Raw genomic sequence first — 20551 nt, 5'->3', positions numbered from 1 at the left:
AACATCTGTGGTTCCACAAGAATAAAACCCTGGGGAGAGCGAGCCTTGGGCTCATGCCAAGATTATTGGCAAGCGTCACACACCGCTGCAGCAGTATGTATAATAGTGCAGCTATGGCAGGTGACTGCGGGGCCTGGGTACACAGGGTTGACTTCACAGTGTCCAGTGAAAACCTAGACTGGATTGGGAGCAGTTTGTAAGCAGTTAGGAATATTGTTCAGTGTCTGCAGATTTTTGCTGAAATGGCCATATCTTAGGGACATAGGTCACCTGAATCCTCTTTTGTAACCAGCTTTTCTTGGGATGTCACTGAAGATAGATATGTTCGCAGAAGACAAAGATGGCAGGTAAATATTTTATGATGAACCTGGACCTTCGGTATTCCTAAATTCCCACATTTGGGGAGTTTACTTTGGGGAGTTTATCTGGGCCCTGTAGAACATTACTTTTGCTCAGCCAATTAGAAGTATCCAGGGGGATATTCTCCCTTAGAGGAGTACCTCCAATAGCCGGATTCAATAAGGCACTCGAGTCCATTAATGCAACCCTTTTAGCAGAATTCACTCTGGACACTTCAAAGGAGGACTCAAAAAGGCCATTGGAGACCCAAGCAGGGTGATTGGGCAGTGTGAGCAGCCCTGGGCTTCTTGTTACCTTCGCCAAGTGGAAACCGTCGGGACATCTCAGGGGTTATAGCTGTCCATTTTTACCCATGCCCATCAAGACTTCCTTCTAGGAACCATTTGAGGTGTGAGGATCCCACTTGCTGTGTTGCGTCCATGGCAGGACTGTAGAAGCTCCTGAGGATGGATAGAGATGTGTTACACCAAGTTCCCTACCCAAATCATGGCCATGCCCCAGATCACAAGGGCGGGGATGTAAATTCTACATAGTCTGGAAGGAGAGACTAGAACATCACATGACAGAAGGTCCATGTCACATACACACACAGACACGCACACGCACGCGTGCACACACACACACACACACACACACACACACACACACACACACAATTTTGTTTCCTGGAGGAAATAGTTTAAACAACCATCACAAAGACTTTTTAAAGACAAACTACCTAAGACTGTATCTCAACCTATCTCCTGAGAATTTGATGATGTATATCCTCTTCCATGGGATGAATGTAGGGAATGGATGGTGGAGACTAGTTCCCTTAGCTGCCTTAGATGTCCTGTGGGCTTGGTTGATGTGTGTTACTTAATACCTATAAGCATATTAATACGATCTCTTAATATTTTGCCCTTGATAATGATATGCCTCAGCAATAACTACAGTAATTATTATAACCCCCATCAAGGGAGGTGGTACCTCCATTCAGTCCCGACAGAGCTATTCTCCAGCATTGCAGCTGGCTTTGGTGGCTGGAGAAGGCTGCATTGTGTTGAGCGGGCTGCCAGGTTGTTGCTGTGCATAAACGCAGTAGGAACACCTTGAGGTCATGTGCCGCAATGTCAACGGGAGCTGTTTGTTCTCTGGAAATGAAGCATCAAGCTTTCCAGTGTTTGAAATATTGACTTAATGAAGAGAGAATCGGGCTTAATTTTTACAGACCCCAAGAACTGAAGTGAGTGGTCAGCAGGTCAGTGCCTGAAGAGGCCTGTTTGAAGAACTTACAGTGGTTTATAGTGCTTCCACATAGGTGAGATCATGGACTATGATAGGGTAGACTCTTGTCCTGGGACATGCTTACATAGATCCCAGATGATCCTCTCACCTGTAATGACACTGCAGAAAGCATTTCTCAGTGGGAAAAGGGAGTGCTAATTTTTTTACCAATTAGAAGTAGAATTACTTGGGAAGAGGAATTTTAATTGAGAAAATGCCTCGACAGATTGCCTATAGGCAAGTTTGTAGGGCACATCCTTGATTCATAATTGGTGTGAGAGGGTCCAGTCCACAGCAGAGCAGTGCCATCCCTGGACAGGAGGTCCTGAGTTATTTGAAAAATCAGTCTGGGCAAGCCGGTAAGCTGCACTCCTCCATGGCTTCTGCTCCAGTTCCAGCCTCCAGGTCCTTGCATGTGTTCTTTCCTGCCATGACCACCCTCCATGATGGACTGCAACCCCAAGCTGCTTTTCATCATGGTGTTTGTTTATCACATTGGAAACCCTAACTGGAATGGGGGAGGGGAGGTTGTAATTGATTTTTGCCACTTTGGGAAGTGGGTAGATGATTCCAAGAGAACTTTATACATGACTTATGCTCTAAGACCTCCAGGGAGCACCTGAATCAGTGGTAGTACTAAATCCTTAGGTATCCCACATACCTTTCCTCTACATACACACTAGTTAAACACCATTTCTACCTTAATGATGCACTTCCCACACCTGTTGGCCACGTGGCCACGCCTTTGCAGTTTGACAGGACAGCAAAACTGGAATAAAGCTTGGTTGGCTCACAATTTCATGGGTAGTTGAGCTGTGATGTTTCTCCCCCTCAGTTAAGTTGAAATCTTTTGTCTTCTGAATGGGAAAGAAGCACCTTGGCTTTTTATATCAAAATTGATAGCATCACTACTCTTAGGCTTTGGAGCCATTATTAAACCAAATATCGTGATATCATAACAGGTGACTTGATATTTCAGATGGCTACTAAGTGATAACTGGGCAAGTGGCACATATGGTGTGGGTACTCTGGATAGTTCCAGTCTCAGGAAGAACGAAAGAGGGGTGGTGGGAGGTCTCATCACATTGTTGTCAATTTGAAGTGCAGGAATGTCCCTTTGTGGGGATTTTTCATTGAATGTTTTCAGATCCTCCTTGACTCTGGCAACTGAAAGAACCATGGTGCTGTCAGGTGTGAACACAAGGCTACCACTGGCCTCCATGGTGCTGTCAGGTGTGAACACAAGGCTACCATTGGCCTCCATGGTGCTGTCAGGTGTGAACACAAGGCTACCACTGGCCTCTTTGGGTCATCATGTCTGGTTGGGGTCTAAAACTAAACCCCTTGTCTGAGTGTTAGTACTTGACCGTGAAGAGAGTAGGATTAGCATGTGACCGACCACACAGTCTCTGAGGAGTTCATTGTCCATTCCACACATGTCTAGCAGGAAATCTTCAGACTTCTGATTTGGCTTTCCCCTTCTAAAGCGAAGTAAGATTTTCTTCAATGAACTGGGAAAAGGGAAGCTGATTTGATCCCACAGTTCCTGAAGACTACACTCAGTGGTGTGATTCCCCGGGGTTTTCTGGGGGGTATTTGTCACTGGCCACCAATGCCATTAGTTCTCCTGGAGAAATTGTCTTCTTTGGGTAGAAGAGCTTTAATTTTATAGACTGGATTTCGCATATTTGCTGTATGTGACCCCTGGCTTATCCTTTTTTGTCATCTCATTCCTAAAATTTTGGTAGACTAACATAAAACAAAGGAAAAAATAACATTTCTTTTGCTCACCCTATGTGGCTTTTGGTAATCTCAGAGATTCCTATTCCAATGTGGACATGCCATATGAATGAACAGATTGGTTTCATTAAAATGTCATCGTGTTGTTTCCAGGTCAAACAAACCTAAGGTAATGACATTGTTTGGCATTGCTAGGTATTATGACATTTACAGCTTCAAGTGGGGGATGGTGTTGACTGACACTAAGAAAGTATCTTTAAAATGCAATATGTCATTTTCCATGTTACTTTTTAAATTCTTCATGTATATTAATAAATAAATGTTGCATTGGATGTTTCTAAACTTAAAGTGAGAGTATATCCTGCTAAACCTATGTTCACTTAGAAATGTCTAAATAAAAAATATATTTAATTACTCAATAAGCTCACTACAAGTTGAAACATTAGTTGAAACTGTGGTAAGTCAAAGCCATCTGTCTATATTTATAGCACACAGTATGATATTTTAATTCATACACATTGTGGAATGACCAAATAAAGCTGTTTAGCCATATATAAACGTCCGTACTAAGCAAGTGTTCTTTAGGAACAATGTTTTCACAAACTGTAGTTGACATCGGCCAACCCTATTTTAAAACTGTATCAAACCTCCATGTGGCTCGCACCACTCATGAGCTTGTCGTGTCCCGAATTTCAGGTCGCAGATCTCAGCATGGGTGACTTGCTGTTGCACACCACTGTCATCTGGCTGAACCCACCCGCCTCGCTGGGAAAGTGGAAAAAGGAGCCAGAATTGGCAGCTTTCGGTATGTGTCGGAAGAGGGTGCCGAGCATGGGAAACAGCTGACTTATTTTCCAAACAAGAATATTCCTTTTCCAAGAGATGGTTTATTACCATGAAGCTAATTATAGCTTACTGCTCCAGCCACTAATTCTTCCAAATAAATATAAACGAACATAAATTAGACCTTCTCGCTGGATGGGTTCAATGTGGCGGCCACGCAGCAGCAGGGTGCGCGTGGCTGTGGAGATTGCGCAGGCAGGAATTTTTTTTTTTTTAAACATCTTATTTTAAAAATAATTTTACCTGCTAGTCCATGTGTCTTTAATGGATTGACATTTCTTTTAATGAAGAAAAGTCAAATAAAAACCAAGAGCCGCCGGGCGGTGGTGGCGCACGCCTTTAATCCCAGCACTCGGGAGGCAGAGCCAGGCGGATCTCTGTGAGTTCGAGGCCAGCCTGGACTACCAAGTGAGTTCCAGGAAAGGCGCAAAGCTACACAGAGAAACCCTGTCTCGAAAAACCAAAAAAAAAAAAAAAAAAAAAAAAAACCAAGAGCCAATGGTTTCTGAGACCCCAGATTCTTGGGCCTTCCATTTCTTCCCTGGCTCTGCACTGCTTTACGTAGTGCCAAGATTTAGGAGGCCGTTTCTCAGCTGAACTGTTGTTGTGACTGGTGTCTCCATGGGCTGTAAGGGACCGCTCAATCATGTTATTAATACTCATAAAAGTAGACGTATTTGTTATTTATTTTGATAGGCTATTTAGAGGGGTGCAGGTGGAGGTCACTTACGAGTATTATACTTATGCTTTTGGGAAAGGAAACCTAATCTGATGTACAGGGAAATGTGCAGAGTTTCGGAGGTACAGCTTGTGGCTTGCAGTGTTGGTGTGAATATGTCCTCTTGCAGGGTTGTTCCTGAGCGTGAAGTGGTTAGTAGCCCCTGCTTCTGTTTCTGGGGTGTTTTATCCCTCCAGGGCTCAGGTTGGATATTTAGCTGTGACCATCCACTCACCTGATGTTTGCTTGAGCAGGGAGTGGTGGCTTACTGCTTCTGTAACTGAATGTTCTTCCTTTCCGTGGTATAATTTCCAAATGGAACTGCCCAGGAATATTTGAATCAATGTTAAATACAAATATTTACTGGTTCTCCCACTTAGAGCCATGTCATTCTCATTAAGGAATTAGTGAGGTTTCTAAAATTTCTAAAGAGCCACTGAAGCTCTTGAAAATATTGCATTAAATATAACCACAGTAAAAAAAAAAATGTGGTGAGAAAACAGGACAAAATTCATCAGGAAGCACTGAGGTATTTGGTGGAGGTGGGAGTGTTGATAGTGGTTTTTTGGGGGCAGTAGGACTTGCTTCCTTTTGATACCCACCTCCGTGTTTCTGAGACTTGGAGAGGGACTCACATCTCTCATGCTCCTTACTGTTGCTTACGGGTCGTGGGACACTGAAGTAAGAGAATCAGCCATCCGCCTCAGGCTTGCAGCTCAGAGCGCAGCATTAGGATATTTTATGTCTTGTCCCCTGAGTTTTACAGGTTTCATATAGTTAGAAACCCATTTAGAAACTGAGAATAATTTGAGTGGGAGGAAGTAAGAGGTTGGCAGACTTTTCTGTTGGAAGCCCCCTAGAAATCTGTGTCCTCTGGACCAAGAAGAACATGGACTATTTGATGGAATAGCCAAGAGCAGCCATCGGTGATGAAGATGCAGCAGCGTCCCCTACAGAGGTGGCAGGAAGGTAGTCTAGAAGATGTCGGGTGTAAGGTGTGGGACATGCGTGACACTCGCTCTGAGGCTCAGAGAGGACGCTGGAGTCCCTGCTCCTTCTTTCCTGGGCTGTGCACAGGGGACAGCGTCAGGTAGCTGACTCGGAGAGGCCGAGCCCAGCACGCCTGCCCCAGCTGTAAGCAGCTGCTGCTTTCTCCAGCTCAATGTGTCTTGTTGGGGCTTTGGTTTGTGGGACAGAACCTTTGAAAGGCTCTGTGATGAGAGGCAAGCTCGCCATTACTCAGGATTTTTTTCAGAGTGACAGTAAAGGGGGGGGGGGGAGAGGGAGAGAGGGAGGGGAGGAGGAATTAAAATTAGGATTATGAAGAAGGCTGCCTGTGTTGGTGAGCAGAGCTTGGATAAGTTCATTAAAGGGGACATCTCTGACAGTTCTGTGATTTCAAGTAGCTAGGCAGAACTAACTAGAAATGCCTTCGGAAGTTGCCGTGGAGGAAGTGGGTTAAACACTATTGAACCGGCAGCTTTGGGTGACAGCCTGGCTGTCCTTTTGTTTTGATGTAAAACTCGAGTCTTGGGACACGGTGTAGCATTCTTCCAAAGTGGATGTTGGCTTGCTGCCACCAGCGCCTTGCCTCACAAGATGGGCCTCGTGTACTGCCTGTTAATGATCACCACTACAAAACACAAACACAGAAATAGTTGTGTTTGAAGCTGACGAGGGATGCCAGGAATCTTGGGGCTCAAGGCCATAGCTCAAAGGCTTGAGCAATATCATCGAGTAGACAGGAGGCAGACGGAAGTGCTCCTACTCTGACAGAAGGAAGCCCATCCTACCCAAAGCGAGTTGGAAAGCAAGCCAGGTACTTTGTGGTCGTCTCCAGAGTCAGAGCCTGTGCCCCATCCCTGAGAACTCTGTTATTCATGCCTGACACTCCAGTCTGTGGCTCCTCCAGCTGCTGCTTGTCTGGACTCCCTCAGGCTCAGAGAATGAAAGTTTTTTGGGATGTTGGGGCAGCAGAGTCTGGGGAACCAGATCCCGCTTTTCAGATTCGTTCTAGCTGTGTTCACATGTCAGAGGAGCCACATGTCCTGAGCCTCTTTTATGAGATCACTGACTGCTCACAGTGGCTGATCCCTGTGCCCGCCACTTCCAAAGCCGTTACATCTGTGATCAAACATCACAACCAAGGCAACATAGAGAAGGAACAGTTTATTTTGGCCTGTGGTTCCAGACAGAGAGCCTGTTGTGGGAGAGAAAGTGTGGCAGCAGGCAGCCAGAGCGGGGCTGAGAGGTCACATCTTAACCACATCCAGGAAGCAGGGAGAGCAAACTGGAAGTGGACCAAGGCTGTGACGGTCAAAGTCAACTCCAGTGACGTACTTCCTCCAGCAAGGCTCCATCTCCTGAAGGTGTTATAACCTGCCCACATTGGACAGCCCACTGGGCACTAAGTGTTTTAATGCCCAAGCCACTACAATCTGGGAATAGTTTCAACATACAGATTTTTGGGGAAACAGACATTTAAACTATGGCCGACACTGACACGAAGGACCAGGGATGGTCTGGAGTCACCTTTCCATCCCCTTTAGATGCCAACACTGTGTCTCCTTTCGGACCCCTGCCATGTTAACCACTCGTGGCGTTGCTTAAGGAATTCTCTGGGAGGCTGTCCATAACTCTGCTATCCCTTCCCACCCCATTTTAAAGAGTGTAAGAACTTTCTGTGTTCATTGCTCCAAATGGGCTTACTCTATTGGGAATGAACTGGACTTACGTTCTATTTCACTAACTCATTTTCATTCCGTTAGGTCAAAAAGATGAAATTTATTTCCTGAATTATAAACACCGCGTGTGTGTTAGATATAGAGTGAGGAGGAGAGAGAGAGGGGGACTTAATTTGTATAAATGCAAATTACCTTAAACAGTTTTTAGAGGCATTTATACTTGTCTTCCAACTGCTACAGTTAGCACAGCTAAGTTACAACCTTAAAATAACAAAGCTAAAATGCATTTTTTTTGGGGGGGGGAGTAAAAGGTATTTCCATTTATTTAGGCTTTCTCTACTCAGATTAAAGGTAGAAACGTTTTTCACAGCAGGCTTTGACGTTCAGAGGTGGTAAATAAGGTCAAGGTGGGCAGCATCTCCATGCTCTCCTCACTATAGCAATACAGTACCGCTGGAAGTCAGCATAGTCAAGGGAGGAAGCCATGCATTTCATGCCGTAACTGCTTTTATGATCTTTCTCTTGCAGTCTTCAAAACTGCTGTGGTCCTTGTGTATAAAGACGGTTCCAAACAGAAGAGGAAACTTGTAAGTGCTCTTGCTTCTTCCTGTAGTCTCCAAGTGCCTGTGTCTGCTTCTCAGTTGTGTCTCCAAAAGCCTCTTCTCTCCTTTCTAAGAGATCCTGACTAGCTTCCTTCCAGCAGACAGGCTCATGGGTAGAAGATGCACGTGAATGCGTGTGGAGCCTCCCATGGCCAGAGCCCTCCTAACGCCACTTCTGCCCTTCTCCAGTGGCCTCTGGTTTTTTTGTTTTATGAGATTCTCACTGTCTCTCCCTCTCCTCTGCCTTTAATCAGCAAAGCCATTGGCACAACATGGTATTTCTCATGCAGCTTCTCCCATCTGCCAGTGAAACCCAGCGTGCGTGAGGGGGATGCGATGGCCCTTTGGCTTGTACTGAGGTCCCGAGTCTGCTGCTGATGTGGGAAGTGTGGGGAGCTGGTCCCTGGAGATTACCTTGCTGCTTCTCTCCCGCAGGTTGGCTCTCACAGGCTGTCAATCTACGAGGAGTGGGACCCTTTCCGGTTCCGCCACATGATCCCTACTGAAGCTTTGCAAGTACGAGCTCTGCCAGCTGCAGGTGAGTCCGGTGTGTGCCGGGTTCCCACTTCTGTTTTCATGGTCAAGAGTTGTGTGTGTTTGTATGTGCGTGCGCATAGGTGTTGTGTCACTTCTGGAGAGGTCAGGGGACAACTTGCAGCAGCTGGTTCTCTTCCTCTACCGCGTGGGACTCAGAAGTCACCAGGCTTGGCAGCAGGCACCCTCACCTGCTGAGCCATCTCTCTGGCCCTGGGTTCCCATTTCTTACGAGTGTGTGAGTTGTTTACTCATCCTGGGTCTGCCCGCCCAGCTTTTATCTTCTATGCTTAACTAACTCTTCCCTCCATCTCCATTGCTTCATTTATTGCTAGAAAATAAAATTATATGAAGTTTTACTTATTTTCATAAAGATTTATTTTATGTGCATGAGCATACTACTTGCATGTATAGATGTATGTGCACCATCCGTGTGCCTGGTGGTGCCTTTAGAGACGAGAAGAAGGCATTAGATATTCGGGAACCCGAGTTACAGATATTTGTGAACCACCATATGGGTGCTGGGTCCTCTGCAAGAGCAGTAAGTGCTCTTTACTGCTGAGCCATCTCCCCAAGGCCCCTTTTATTAAGTCTTTAAGAACTTAGTACAATGTGTTTTGATTATATTCACATCCCCCCAACTATTCCCAGATCTACCCCCCACTACCTACCCCTTCCCAACTTCCTGCCCTCTTTAAAAACAAAAACAATCCAGTGCTCTCCAAGTGTAATTTGTGCTGCCTATGTGTGGTCATCTGCTGGGACATGGTGGACTTACCAAGGACCACATCCTTAAAGAAAACCGGCACGCTCTCTCTCAGAAGGTGGACTCTCAGCAGCTGCTGAGCTAGGGGTAGGGGCTTGTGGGCTCCTCCTGTCTTCATTCGAGAATGTTCACTGCACTGCTTTGTAGCTGGAGTTTTCTCCAGTCCCATCCAGGCCCACAGCCACTCAGACCTAAATAAACACACTGATGCTTATATTATTTAAACTGTTTGGCCTAATGGCTCAGGCTTCTTGCTATCTAGTTCTTACATCTTAAATTATCCCATTTCTATCAATCTATACCTTGCCACGTGGTTCATGGCTTACCGGTACTTTACATCCTGCTCCTCATGGCAGCAGCTGGCAGCGTCTCCTGACTCAGCCTTCCACTTCCCAGAATTCTCCTTGTCTGCTTATCCTGCCTGTACTTCCTGCCTGGCTACTGGCCAATCAGCATTTTATTTATTAACCAATCAGAGCAACACATTCACAGCATACAGAAAAACATCCCATAGCACTACTTCTTTTTAAGCAGCTTCATTAACTAGTGAATCAATGAACGAGTGAACCAAATAAGTGAGAGAGCTGAGTGGATGCCTGCGTGTGTTTTCTTCAAAATTGTTATTAGGGATTCCGGATGGTGTGCTCCTCAAACTTGACTTATGGGTAAATTTGCAGGTACTTTTGGATCATAGGTCTGTAGCAGCTGTGATAGTATTTTGAGGTTTAGACACTGAAATGCTAGTAGTGTCTCTTTTTAAAACTATTCTTATGAGTTTCGTTTGCTGGTATTCTGTATGCCATGTGCATGCAGTGCTTGCCGATGCAATTGGAGATGCAGTTGTGAGCTGCCATGTGGTTGCTGGGACATGAAGCCGGGTCTTCTGGAAGAGCAGTCGGGTCTCTTAACTGATGAGCCATCTCTCCAGCCCCTGGTGTCTTTATTTTTAATGCCACAGACTTATGAGTTAATCTGATCATGTTTCCTCATACCAGGTTTATAAATGTGGAGGCTGGTTTCTGTGGCAGGCTGTAGGCTTCTTAGCCAGGAATTTTGCGTTAATTAAGACACATAAAGACTTCACATTCTGAAAACAAAGCAGTCTTTGTGCTAATGACATTTCTTCCTCCCAACCTCTGTTTTTTCATTCAAATCAAATTTAAAGCCTTCTAGATAAAAGCATATTTTAATTGAACTAAAAAGACTGGCCACAATGTTACATTATGAGGTACATTCCAGTGAATTTAAGAATCAGTACTTGGAGTTTTCAGATTTTTGTCTTAGTTTGGGGAATTTTGGCAGGGGGAGAGTTAGATGATGTAGCCACAGGAGAGAGTTCATGGCCGGGCTTCTGAACCACTGGGTGAGACATAGACCTCGAGGTGTCGAAGTCTCTGTAGTGAATGGCCCTTTCACTACACTTTATTCATGACTTCACATAATGCAGCATTGTCTGCAGGACTGAGCTCCAGCCAGTGGAGCTGGCCCTGTATGTCCGTGGGTTCTGCACCCGTGAGTTCTACCAACAGTAGCTGGCTCTTCGGCCGCCAACCCTCATGACCTGGGTTTGCTCTCCAGGACCTACGGGGTGGAAGGAAAAAACAGAATCTCACAAGTTGTCCTCTGACTTTTACTTGCAGGTGTGCGTGTGTGTGTGCTTGTGAGTTTGAGCATGTGTGCATGTGTGTGCACACTTGAGTGTGTGTGGGTGTGCTCACAGTAAATTCATGAATGTTAAAAGATATTTTTAAAAATACAGACAAGTTCCTTACTTTCTTAGTATACTTTTGCTTTTTAGTGGACAAGGCCGGATGGCTAGTAGAGCAGTCTGTTTAAGTTGCCTGGATAGCCTCTCTGGGCACTCGATGTGGTCACGTAAAGAAAGGACTCGAAAACCATACCCCAGTGCTGGCCTCCTCGTGCCCTTGGCCTGATGAAGATATGACTGGAGTCCTAGGCACTGTGTAGTCCAGAGGAACTTAGCACCTCACTGAAATAGTTCAGCTGCAGAGGCTGGAAGAAGAGAATGACTTTTTCAGTTGTGACCCTTTTAGAGTAGAGGTTCTCAACCTTCCTAACGCTGCGACCCTTTAACAGTTCCTCATGCTCTGGCCACCCCCAACCATAAAATTATTTTCATTGCTACTTCATAACTGTAATTTTGCTGCTGTTATGAATTCTAATGCAAATATCTGTGTTTTCCGATGATCTTAGATGACCCCATGAAAGGGTCATTAGACCCCAAAGGGGTTGTAACCCATAGATTGAAAACTACTGTTTTAGACCATCTAGAAGATTTTCATAGTGTTTTATTAAGATTTATCTTATGTTTGTGTGTGTGTGTGTGTGTGTGTGTGTGTGTGTGTGTACATGAAGGGTACTTGCAGAGGCCAGAAGAGGGCGTCAGGTCCCCTGGAGCTGGAGTTACAGGTGGTTCTAAGTCACCTGATGTGCGTGTTGGGAGCTTTCCTCCAGTCTTCTGCAAGAGCCTCAAGCTCTTACCCCCCTCACCATCCCTCCAGCCCCTTCTCTATTGTTTCTTGTTGTTTTTTATAACACTCATTGGGCTTCTGGTACCTGTCTCTTTAGCTCAGGATGGAGTGAAGTAACTTTGGCCTCGGGCTGCTTTGCATTATTTTAGCAGATACCAAGCTTGAAAAGTTCATCTGTAAAAAAAATGTAATAAGTCTACTAAAATATGCCTGACGTGATGTTATTCTAATTTATCTAGACGCAGAGGCAAATGCTGTATGTGAAATTGTCCACGTGAAGTCGGAATCGGAAGGGAGGCCAGAACGGGTCTTCCACCTCTGCTGCAGGTGAGTCAGGTTCTGGGGGTCAAGCCCCGGCCCAGGGACTGTCCTTCCTCTGTCTCTGTGCTGCAGACCAGCCTGAGCCTCCTCTCAGAGAGTTAACACTTGCCAAACAATAGTAGTTGTGGAAATGAAAACTGCCTTCATTAGAATGCAGTCGGCAGCCTGGCTAATTCACCGGCTTTCTGAAAGAAGACGGGGATTTCCAGTGTAGTGAGCGTTCTGAAGACGGCACTCTTCCCGTGTTTACTCTCTGTAGAGCAGGGTGATCGACGAGGTTGCCTTGGGGTGCTCATCTGACACTTGCATACACTGTGTGCACATCTCTGAGAGTCTGCTTTGTGAGGGACTAGGGCCTGAAGGTCTCACTACCATTCTTAGCCTTTAGAGACCCTTCAATACAGGGACACTAGCCTCTGTTGACTGCAGGCAGATTTTGAGTGACTTGTAACGTGGGTTTCTCTTATTTATTGTTATTTGTAATTATTCCCTCTCCTTCCTTTGTCCTCTGCCTCCTCCTCCTCCTCTTTCTGTCTTTTCCTCTATTCCTCTAGAAATATAAAAATGGCAGATGCCATCTCATTTGGCTTCAAATATGATCCATATTTAATTAATCATGTGTACTCATTAATTGAATCAGTATTTATTACCTAATACTTGGAGTATTACCTAATACATGGAGTTGTAATATGCTATGCATTGCTTAACATGATAATAGGACCAATATCATTATGATTATTCATTTTATTTTGAATGTTATTTAAATGTATTTTAAATGTTATTGCTACTATAGTAAGAAGGTACATTTATCAAACATTAGATCTGCTTCGTTCCTCACACTCACTGCCTCCTTAGTCAGACTGAGGGCAGCCAAGACTGATAGAGGACGCTTTGCCCAGATCATTACGGAAAATACATTGGACATTTTCAATATCCACATTCAGATGGATCACAACCTGTGTTACGTGTTTACCATATCATCTCTGCGTTGGTTCCTGGGGCCAACAAAGGACCAGGGTCCAGAAAGCTGTCCGAGGAATCAGAAATTTCCACACAGTCCTCACGCTTGGAGGGCCGCCTTTTCCCATCTGTTCATGCTGATCTTTATGCAGTCTAGTTGTTGGCAGTTTTGTTGGTAAACGCTGCAGCGCATCCAGCAAGCCTAGTTCTGTATTTATTGTTTATAAAGAATGCTAGGTGAAACACCTTGTGAAAGCCAGGAGCCCTCCGTCAGGCCCAGTGAGTGGCACATGCCTCTAGTCTCTTCATCGAGACACTGGAGGCCTGAGGATCACGCTGGGCTACAGAGTGAGACCCTGTCTCAGGAGGTTGTGTGAGTGTGCGCATGTGTGTGCGTGTACATGAGTACATATGTGTGTGCACGCACACATACTGAATTTAAAAATAACTCTCACCTCGCATCTACTTTTCTGTCGAGAAAATTTGGACTTCGAAGATTTCGTAGTAGAGTCTAGCCGTAATACTTAATGTGCGGATCGGGCCGTGGGAGGGGATGCTGTTTAACAGGCGAGAACGAGCATATTGCGATAGCCATTGTGGGTGGGTGCTCTGCAAAGCCGCAACAGCCTTGTGCTTCACTTTTTCTGAATGACATTTTACATGTAAATCTATGACTTGAGTATAGAGAGCAGAATTTTGGCTGGCAACTTCCAGGCATAAAACACCTCTGTCCATTTTCTGTTCGTCACTGGTGGGACTCTGTCCCAAATTGGCTGTAGATGATAATTTGCAAAGCATGAAGGTAGGAGAGATTGTGTTTTTTATCTCTGCCGTAAGGAGGCAGCTAAGCAGAGAAATTGGAGTCGTCACCTCTTTCACCTTGCCCTTGGGGATATTTGTTTGGCCATCCCTGATGGCTTTATAAATGCCCACTGTTGCGTGCTGGCGTCCTAACATGTGTAAATCTTCTTTTCATAGCTCCCCAGAGAGCCGAAAGGATTTCCTGAAGGCTGTGCATTCGATCCTTCGAGATAAACACAGAAGACAGCTCCTCAAAACGGAAAGCCTTCCCTCATCCCAGCAGTATGTCCCTTTTGGAGGCAAGAGATTATGTGCGCTTAAAGGCGCCAGGCCAGCCATGAGCAGGGCAGGTACTGTGGGGATTCAGACCTACAAGATCCCGGTCACCCCAACTCCACTGTAGGACTCCAGGGAGCAGGAGTTAGGTGTGGCCTTCTGGGGGCTGAAGGAGGGTACATTCTTCCACCGTGTGAGGCTCACTGCCTTGTCTCTTCCCTGGTGGGTCTTGGGGGCTCTTCCCTTGGTTTGCTCACTTTCCCTCCCCTCAGCCTTCCCTTGCTGCCTTCCTTTTGGCTGGTGAGCTCCTCTGTCATTGGCCAAGCCAGCAAGCCAATGCATCCTCCTTTGGAAGGGGTCCTCTTAGCCTGCTTACGGAATGAGAGGCGCTGCTTTGCATGCCAGCCTGCTTTGTTTAGTGAAAAGCAGTGAGCTGAGTGTCGGCGAGGTCATAGCCCACTGTTCTGAGAACACAGTGACTTCAGAGTCTGGCAGAAGACGCAGCCTGTTCTCAGTGAGGAGTCCATGCTCAGGCACGATAGGCCAGATGATGCAGAAGGTGTTGACCCCATTTTGTGCCCACAACTTTTGTTTCAGTCTGGTGTTAATTCAGGGAAGGTTTCAGTTGAGAAAAGAAGAGTGGCGGGTTTAACTGGTCCCCAGTAAATGCTCCTAGAGGACTCATCCCATGTCTGGAGCAGCGAGGAAGGAACACCATTGCCACCATGTGCAAATGGCAATAGACCATACCAGCAAGAGTGATGTGTCCCTACACTAGACTTAGTACCATCAACATTCTAATCACTCCTTTCCTACGATGCAGCCCAGGACTTTTCAGGGAGCGGTCCAGTGAAAGAAATTGCCTTTACATTTGCCAAAAAGATTTCTACCTTTGACCCAGTTACCTTCCCACCGGTTCTCAATTGCATTGCAGAGGTTCGTGAAGAGCTGTGACTCACCGTAGACTTCATAGGCATAACCTACCTTGACGTAGGCTATTACATTCTTTAGGTACCTTGAGTTTAACTAACGAATGTTGGCAGAGGCTATCTTAAATCTGTTTTTCAGCCAGTTGGTATGCGTATTGAAAACCTATAACCCAATACCAACAAACTGTAAGGGTCTCCAGATAGCCTGAGTCATACATAGATCCATACCCATAATTTCTCAAGGTGTACCCCTATAAAATCAGTTCATCACTTTATGGCAACAGAGAAATTTGTTGTAGTGTTTTATGTACCACTCTTGCCTACTGAGGGATATTTGATTGGGAAATATGCTCCATCCTCAGGGACCCTCACCACTAATGCCTAGGCTTCTGTTGTTAACTTAGGAACCTAAATTCAGAAGTGCATTTGCAAAAAACAAAAACAAAAACAAAAACAAAACCCACATACACACACAAATACATTTCTATAGGATATACCAAAGTCTTTCTCCTGAGATGTTCTTGGAAATTAAACACACTACTTGCCCTAAACCATTATGAATATCAAGAGAAAGCCATGAAGTCATAGCCTGCTGGATTTGTCCGAATGAAAGGTTTTTTTTTTGCTTTAGTTTTTGTTTTTTCTGCCTTATGGCTCATTTTTAGCTGAAAACCGTTTCTGTTCACTGTGCTTTGGAAGTAACTCACTATCATCACAGTATCCATGTCCCATGATTGATAAAATGGCACTTCAGTGGTTCGGGCAAAGACTGTGTCCCTGAGACTGAGAGGGACCCACTAATGCTAGCTGGGTGACTGAGTGACCTTTCCATAAAGGACCGGCAACCCCGATTCATTCTGCATTTCATAAGAGGTGTGTGCAGCTTGGCCAGCAGACATGCGCCTGCCTCCATACTCACTCTGAAGTGTGGTTGCTTCAGCCCATGACTGAGCTCAACTTTTTCACAGTCTACCATTTCCTTACGAAAAGTTTGAGATTCTTGGAGCAGCTAAAAGAATTTGTCCCTCTATCTATATTCTATAATTAACATTTCCTGTATTTTTACCGTTGTGTCATCCGTGTGTACCATCTTACTTTGACACCTTTCAAAGGTGCAGCCATGAGCACACTTGGCCACTGAATACTTCACCATGAGGATCATTCACACGTTTCCAGGAGGCCGACAGTGAACTGGTGTCATTGAAATGTAGTGCTCGGGGAAAGCCAGGCTGCACTACAGTGGGGTTAGGCTCAAAGCGAAGAGACAGTTTTGCTTTTTCCCAATGGAGAAGTAGTTTTCCATTTCCTCCTGTTTTGCCTGGGATTTGTTCCTAGTCCCCTCTTTAAGCAAGAGCAGCGTTCGTGAGCACTCGGAAGGTGACAGTAGGTGTCCTCTGGCAGGTCTGAAGCCCTTGCCCTGCTTGTGAGACTGGGGTTTTAGGATGGCAGCTCCTGGCTGGTGTGCGAGGGAGATGCTTCCTCCATGGAGACCCTGTGCTGCATCTCACCTCAGGGAGCCCGGTGCAGCGGCCACTTCACTCCTCCAGGAGAAGTGGCATTTCCATAGCAGCCCGCGTGTGTGTGCACGTGCACGCGTGTGTGCACGCACACGCGTGTGCACTGGGAGTGTTGATTGCACTATTTGTCTGCTTGCCTTTAGTAACCCTGACTTCCCGGAGGACCGTGGGACAAATGAATGAACTCAGAGGTTTTTAACTTTGAGTAACTTTCTGTGGCCCTTGGTTCCTCGGTGCTGGAGTGGTATCTATTATTTATTTCTCATCCCACTCAGGTGCTGGTATCTTAATTGGCACTGTAGGAGAATTGGAGATTCACAGCATGAGGTTAGGAGTTAGGACTGAGGCTGTGTTTGCTAAGCCTCAGAGTTCCTATTGGACCTTACCAGACAGGGCACAAAGAGTGGATTGGGAGCTCTGTGTCTCTGATGGTTGGTTCTTCATAGACAATCTCCAAGAGGTTGGGGTACCCTCGGTCTACCTGCAGGTCCTCGAGTCTCAAGAAAGCAGCGTCACAGCCCAGTGCTCTGACAGCATGGCGATGTCTACACAGACAGCAAAACCTAGGAGCCCCTCAGGCTTACTAGAGACCTCTATTCTAGCCGGGTGACCCTGGGATAACCCCGGAGGTCCTCCGCAGCTCTGTGCCACGGCACAGTTGTGTTGAGGACAGTCGCTGATCTGACATTAAGGGGAGCAGCAGGCGTCTGTGTTGTCTGTCTTATGGCTGCACAGGCTGGAGTAGATTATTTCCTTCCCCCTCACCTACAGCCTCTAGTGTGGTCCACCCTCACCCTTTATCCTCTGGGCCCATCCTTGTAATACCATCTGTAGTCTAGAGATCTGAGTAAGGTAGACACCAGGATGATAGGGGCTAGACCTGCAACTCCTGAAGCCCGTTTACCTTTTATGTTTCTTTTCTTTGCTTGCTGGATGTTCATCTCATGGTAAAGCATGTGGGGGTTTATTTTTATATTTCTGTGTGTGTGTGCAGTGTCTGCCCCCAGCAAGTCTCTTGGGAGGAGGAGGCGGCGACTGGCCAGAAACAGGTTTACCATTGACTCCGATGCCGTCTCGGCTGGCAGCCCGGAGAAGGAGCCCCAGCAGCCCCCCGGTGGCGGGGACACTGACCGCTGGGTAGAGGAACAGTTTGATCTTGCTCAGTATGAGGAGCAGGATGACATCAAGGAGACAGACATCCTCAGTGACGATGACGAGTTCTGTGAGTCCGTGAAGGGCGCCTCAGAGGACAGAGACCTGCCGGAGCAGCTTCAGGCTGCCTCCATCAGTCAGCGGGCCCGAGGCCGGAGAACCCTCGATAGCCACGCATCCCGCATGACACAGCTCAAGAAGCAAGCCGCCCTGTCGGGCATCAACGGAGGCCTGGAGAGCGCGAGCGAGGAAGTCATTTGGGTTAGGCGTGAAGACTTTGCCCCCTCCAGGAAACTTAATACTGAGATCTGACTACCTTTGTCTCTTTAGAGACCATGTGTAGATATGATGCCGCACCCCCCCCCCCCCCCCCCCCCCCCCCCCACTCTGCTCACCCTCCTGTGCCGTCCACGAGAATGTCCCCTTAGGTCACACTCTTGCACACAGATTTTGGCAGCTGACTCAGGTCTGAAGCCATGTAGCCACCCACCTTTATCATTCTTAATGACATCGGAGAGAACTGTCCAGAATCCCAACTAAGCTCGAGTCCTACCTTCTGTACATTACCAAGGGCTTTTATTTATTCTCAGTTCGTCAGGGCCTGAAGAATTAGAACAAAGAATCTACAGCAGTGGACATCAAACTGTCCCCAGCCCAGCCGTCCAGGCAGAGTGTCAGAGTGACAGGGTAGCATACACACAGATGCCACAGCTCGTCCTCTCTGAATCCAGTCTCTTAGCTGGGGACCAACCACCTTCACACACAGGCACGCACACACACACACATGCACGCACACACGCACACACACACACACGTGTGCGCGCGCGCGGCTTGCAGTATCCTGACTCCTCCTCTTCAGTGTCTGAGAATATCTGTGTATTTTAAGAATGTGTGAGGCAGGGGTGGTCGTTTGTGTGATGGGCCTTTTATGATTGTTTCCTTTTGTTTATGTCTAGAGCGGGTCTTATTCTACGTCAGTGTTTGGAAGCTCTAGTTTTGCAGAGAATTATAAAGATGCCAAACTCTTGGGAAAGGGATCCAAATTTATCACTGAGAGAGAGAGAGAGAGAGAAGAAAAAAAAAAACACTATTTTTTTGTATTTTCCTTGAGATGCAGGGGCACAAAGAGATGAGAATTTTACAGTGTTAGGTGTAACTCAGTCTGAAAACGAGGATATAACCTTTTGCAGAGCGAGCGAGGCATGATGACTTTATATTTATATATAAATGGCCCACAAGAAGCTCATGCTAAGAATAAACTTTTTTTTTTCCTGAGAAACAGATTTTTTTTAAATGTATGAATCTATATTTGAGATGGGAGTTTGGTTGGATTCCAGGGACAGGGAATGGGGTAGTTAGTGTGTGTGTGTCTGTTACACATGGCAGGGGAGTGGAGCCTCCTCCTCATGGGGTTGCCATGGCGATCATTGATTTTTCTCATCAAAATTGCATCTTCATCCATAGGTGACTCCCCCTTCCCTGACAGTCCATGGTCTCAGAACCTCTTCAAAATCGTCCTTTGTGGTTAACATTTACTTCATGCCAACGAAACAGGGTAAACTCGCTAAGGGGCCTAATCTTCTAAATGGATGTCCAAATAGGAAGAGCAAAAACCCATTATAGCACTTTCATTTTTTAAAGAAAAGGTTTATAGCTTTGTGTTCCTCCCTCCTTCTCCCCATTTCATGATGTCCATTCCCTAAGAAGGGTTTAAATAATATGAAAACTTTCTTTTTGGAAATAAAAAAATATATATCTATATATATATATATATATCTATTTGGTGTTTGATACATCGGTAGGTACTTTAAAGACCTGAATTTTATAGTAGCTTTAGCAATTATATTTTATAAGAATCAGTTATGACTTTATATTTCCAGATAGAGTTCAGAACACGACGCTCTAAGCCCCCCGCTTGCTTTCCTGCTGTCCCCGCTCTCTGTCCACCCCACCCCACCCCCCTTTCGGGTTTCCAGGGCTTTGAGCTTGATCTTTTCAAAGTTTTATTCTATTAAAGTTTTTGCTATATCTTCTGGTTTTCTTAAAAAGCTTTAGAATGGTTTCTATGCCCTTTGTATCACTGCATTGTTCATATCATCTCGGGGTCGATTGTGTCCTGATGGGAAACTGAAGCAGAGGCGTCGGAAGTCACGTTTTTCTAGTCTCCCTGCAACGCGTCCATCGAAAAATACTGGAACGTCTGGTGCTTAGACAGGTGCCATTGTCTCTTGTACATAAGGTCATGATGTGTCTGTGTCAAAAGTTCTTATATATTTCTTTTATAAGCTGAAAGAAGGTCTATTTTTATGTTTTTAGGTCTATGAATGGAACGTTGTACATGCCTGTCCAACAATAAAATGCTGAAAAGGGCCTGGGTGACCCTGTGCCTTTTTGGATAGAAGGATGAGGATGTGAACTCAATGTAGGAGAGAAAATTCCTGCAATTGTCTTTTCTTCTTAAATTACACTGGTGTATGTGTGTGAGTGTGTGCACACATTCATGTCATGGTATGCCCGTGAAAGTTAGAGGGACAATTCACTGTGTGTGTGAGTGTGTGTGTGCACATGCATGTCATGGTGTGCCTGTGGA

The 20551-nt window shown here is 45.8% G+C and overlaps 1 protein-coding gene across 8 annotated transcripts in view; it reads left to right on the top strand.

Moving 5' to 3' along the window:
* The window catches only part of Tiam1 (TIAM Rac1 associated GEF 1), a 385599-nt gene extending 365268 nt beyond the window's left edge, over window positions 1-20331 (top strand). For 7 of the 8 annotated variants that reach the window (XM_052741102.1, XM_052741097.1, XM_052741100.1 and 4 more), the window contains 6 exons: window positions 4063-4171; window positions 8140-8198; window positions 8649-8751; window positions 12245-12332; window positions 14265-14437; window positions 17804-20331. In XM_052741102.1, coding sequence (XP_052597062.1) covers window positions 4063-4171; window positions 8140-8198; window positions 8649-8751; window positions 12245-12332; window positions 14265-14437; window positions 17804-18273 — 1002 coding nt within the window. In that variant the 3' untranslated portion in view covers window positions 18274-20331. The remainder of the gene's footprint in view (window positions 1-4062; window positions 4172-8139; window positions 8199-8648; window positions 8752-12244; window positions 12333-14264; window positions 14438-17803) is intronic. The other variant, XM_052741103.1, reaches the window with a different exon arrangement.
* The last annotated feature ends 220 nt before the right edge of the window (window positions 20332-20551 follow it).

This window comes from Peromyscus californicus, unplaced genomic scaffold (assembly GCF_007827085.1).
Source record: "Peromyscus californicus insignis strain IS unplaced genomic scaffold, ASM782708v3 Scaffold_16__1_contigs__length_79575227, whole genome shotgun sequence".
NCBI lineage: Eukaryota > Metazoa > Chordata > Mammalia > Rodentia > Cricetidae > Peromyscus > Peromyscus californicus.
The sequence above is the reverse complement of the archived record's forward strand: the minus strand, read 5'-3'. Positions and strand labels throughout refer to the sequence as shown.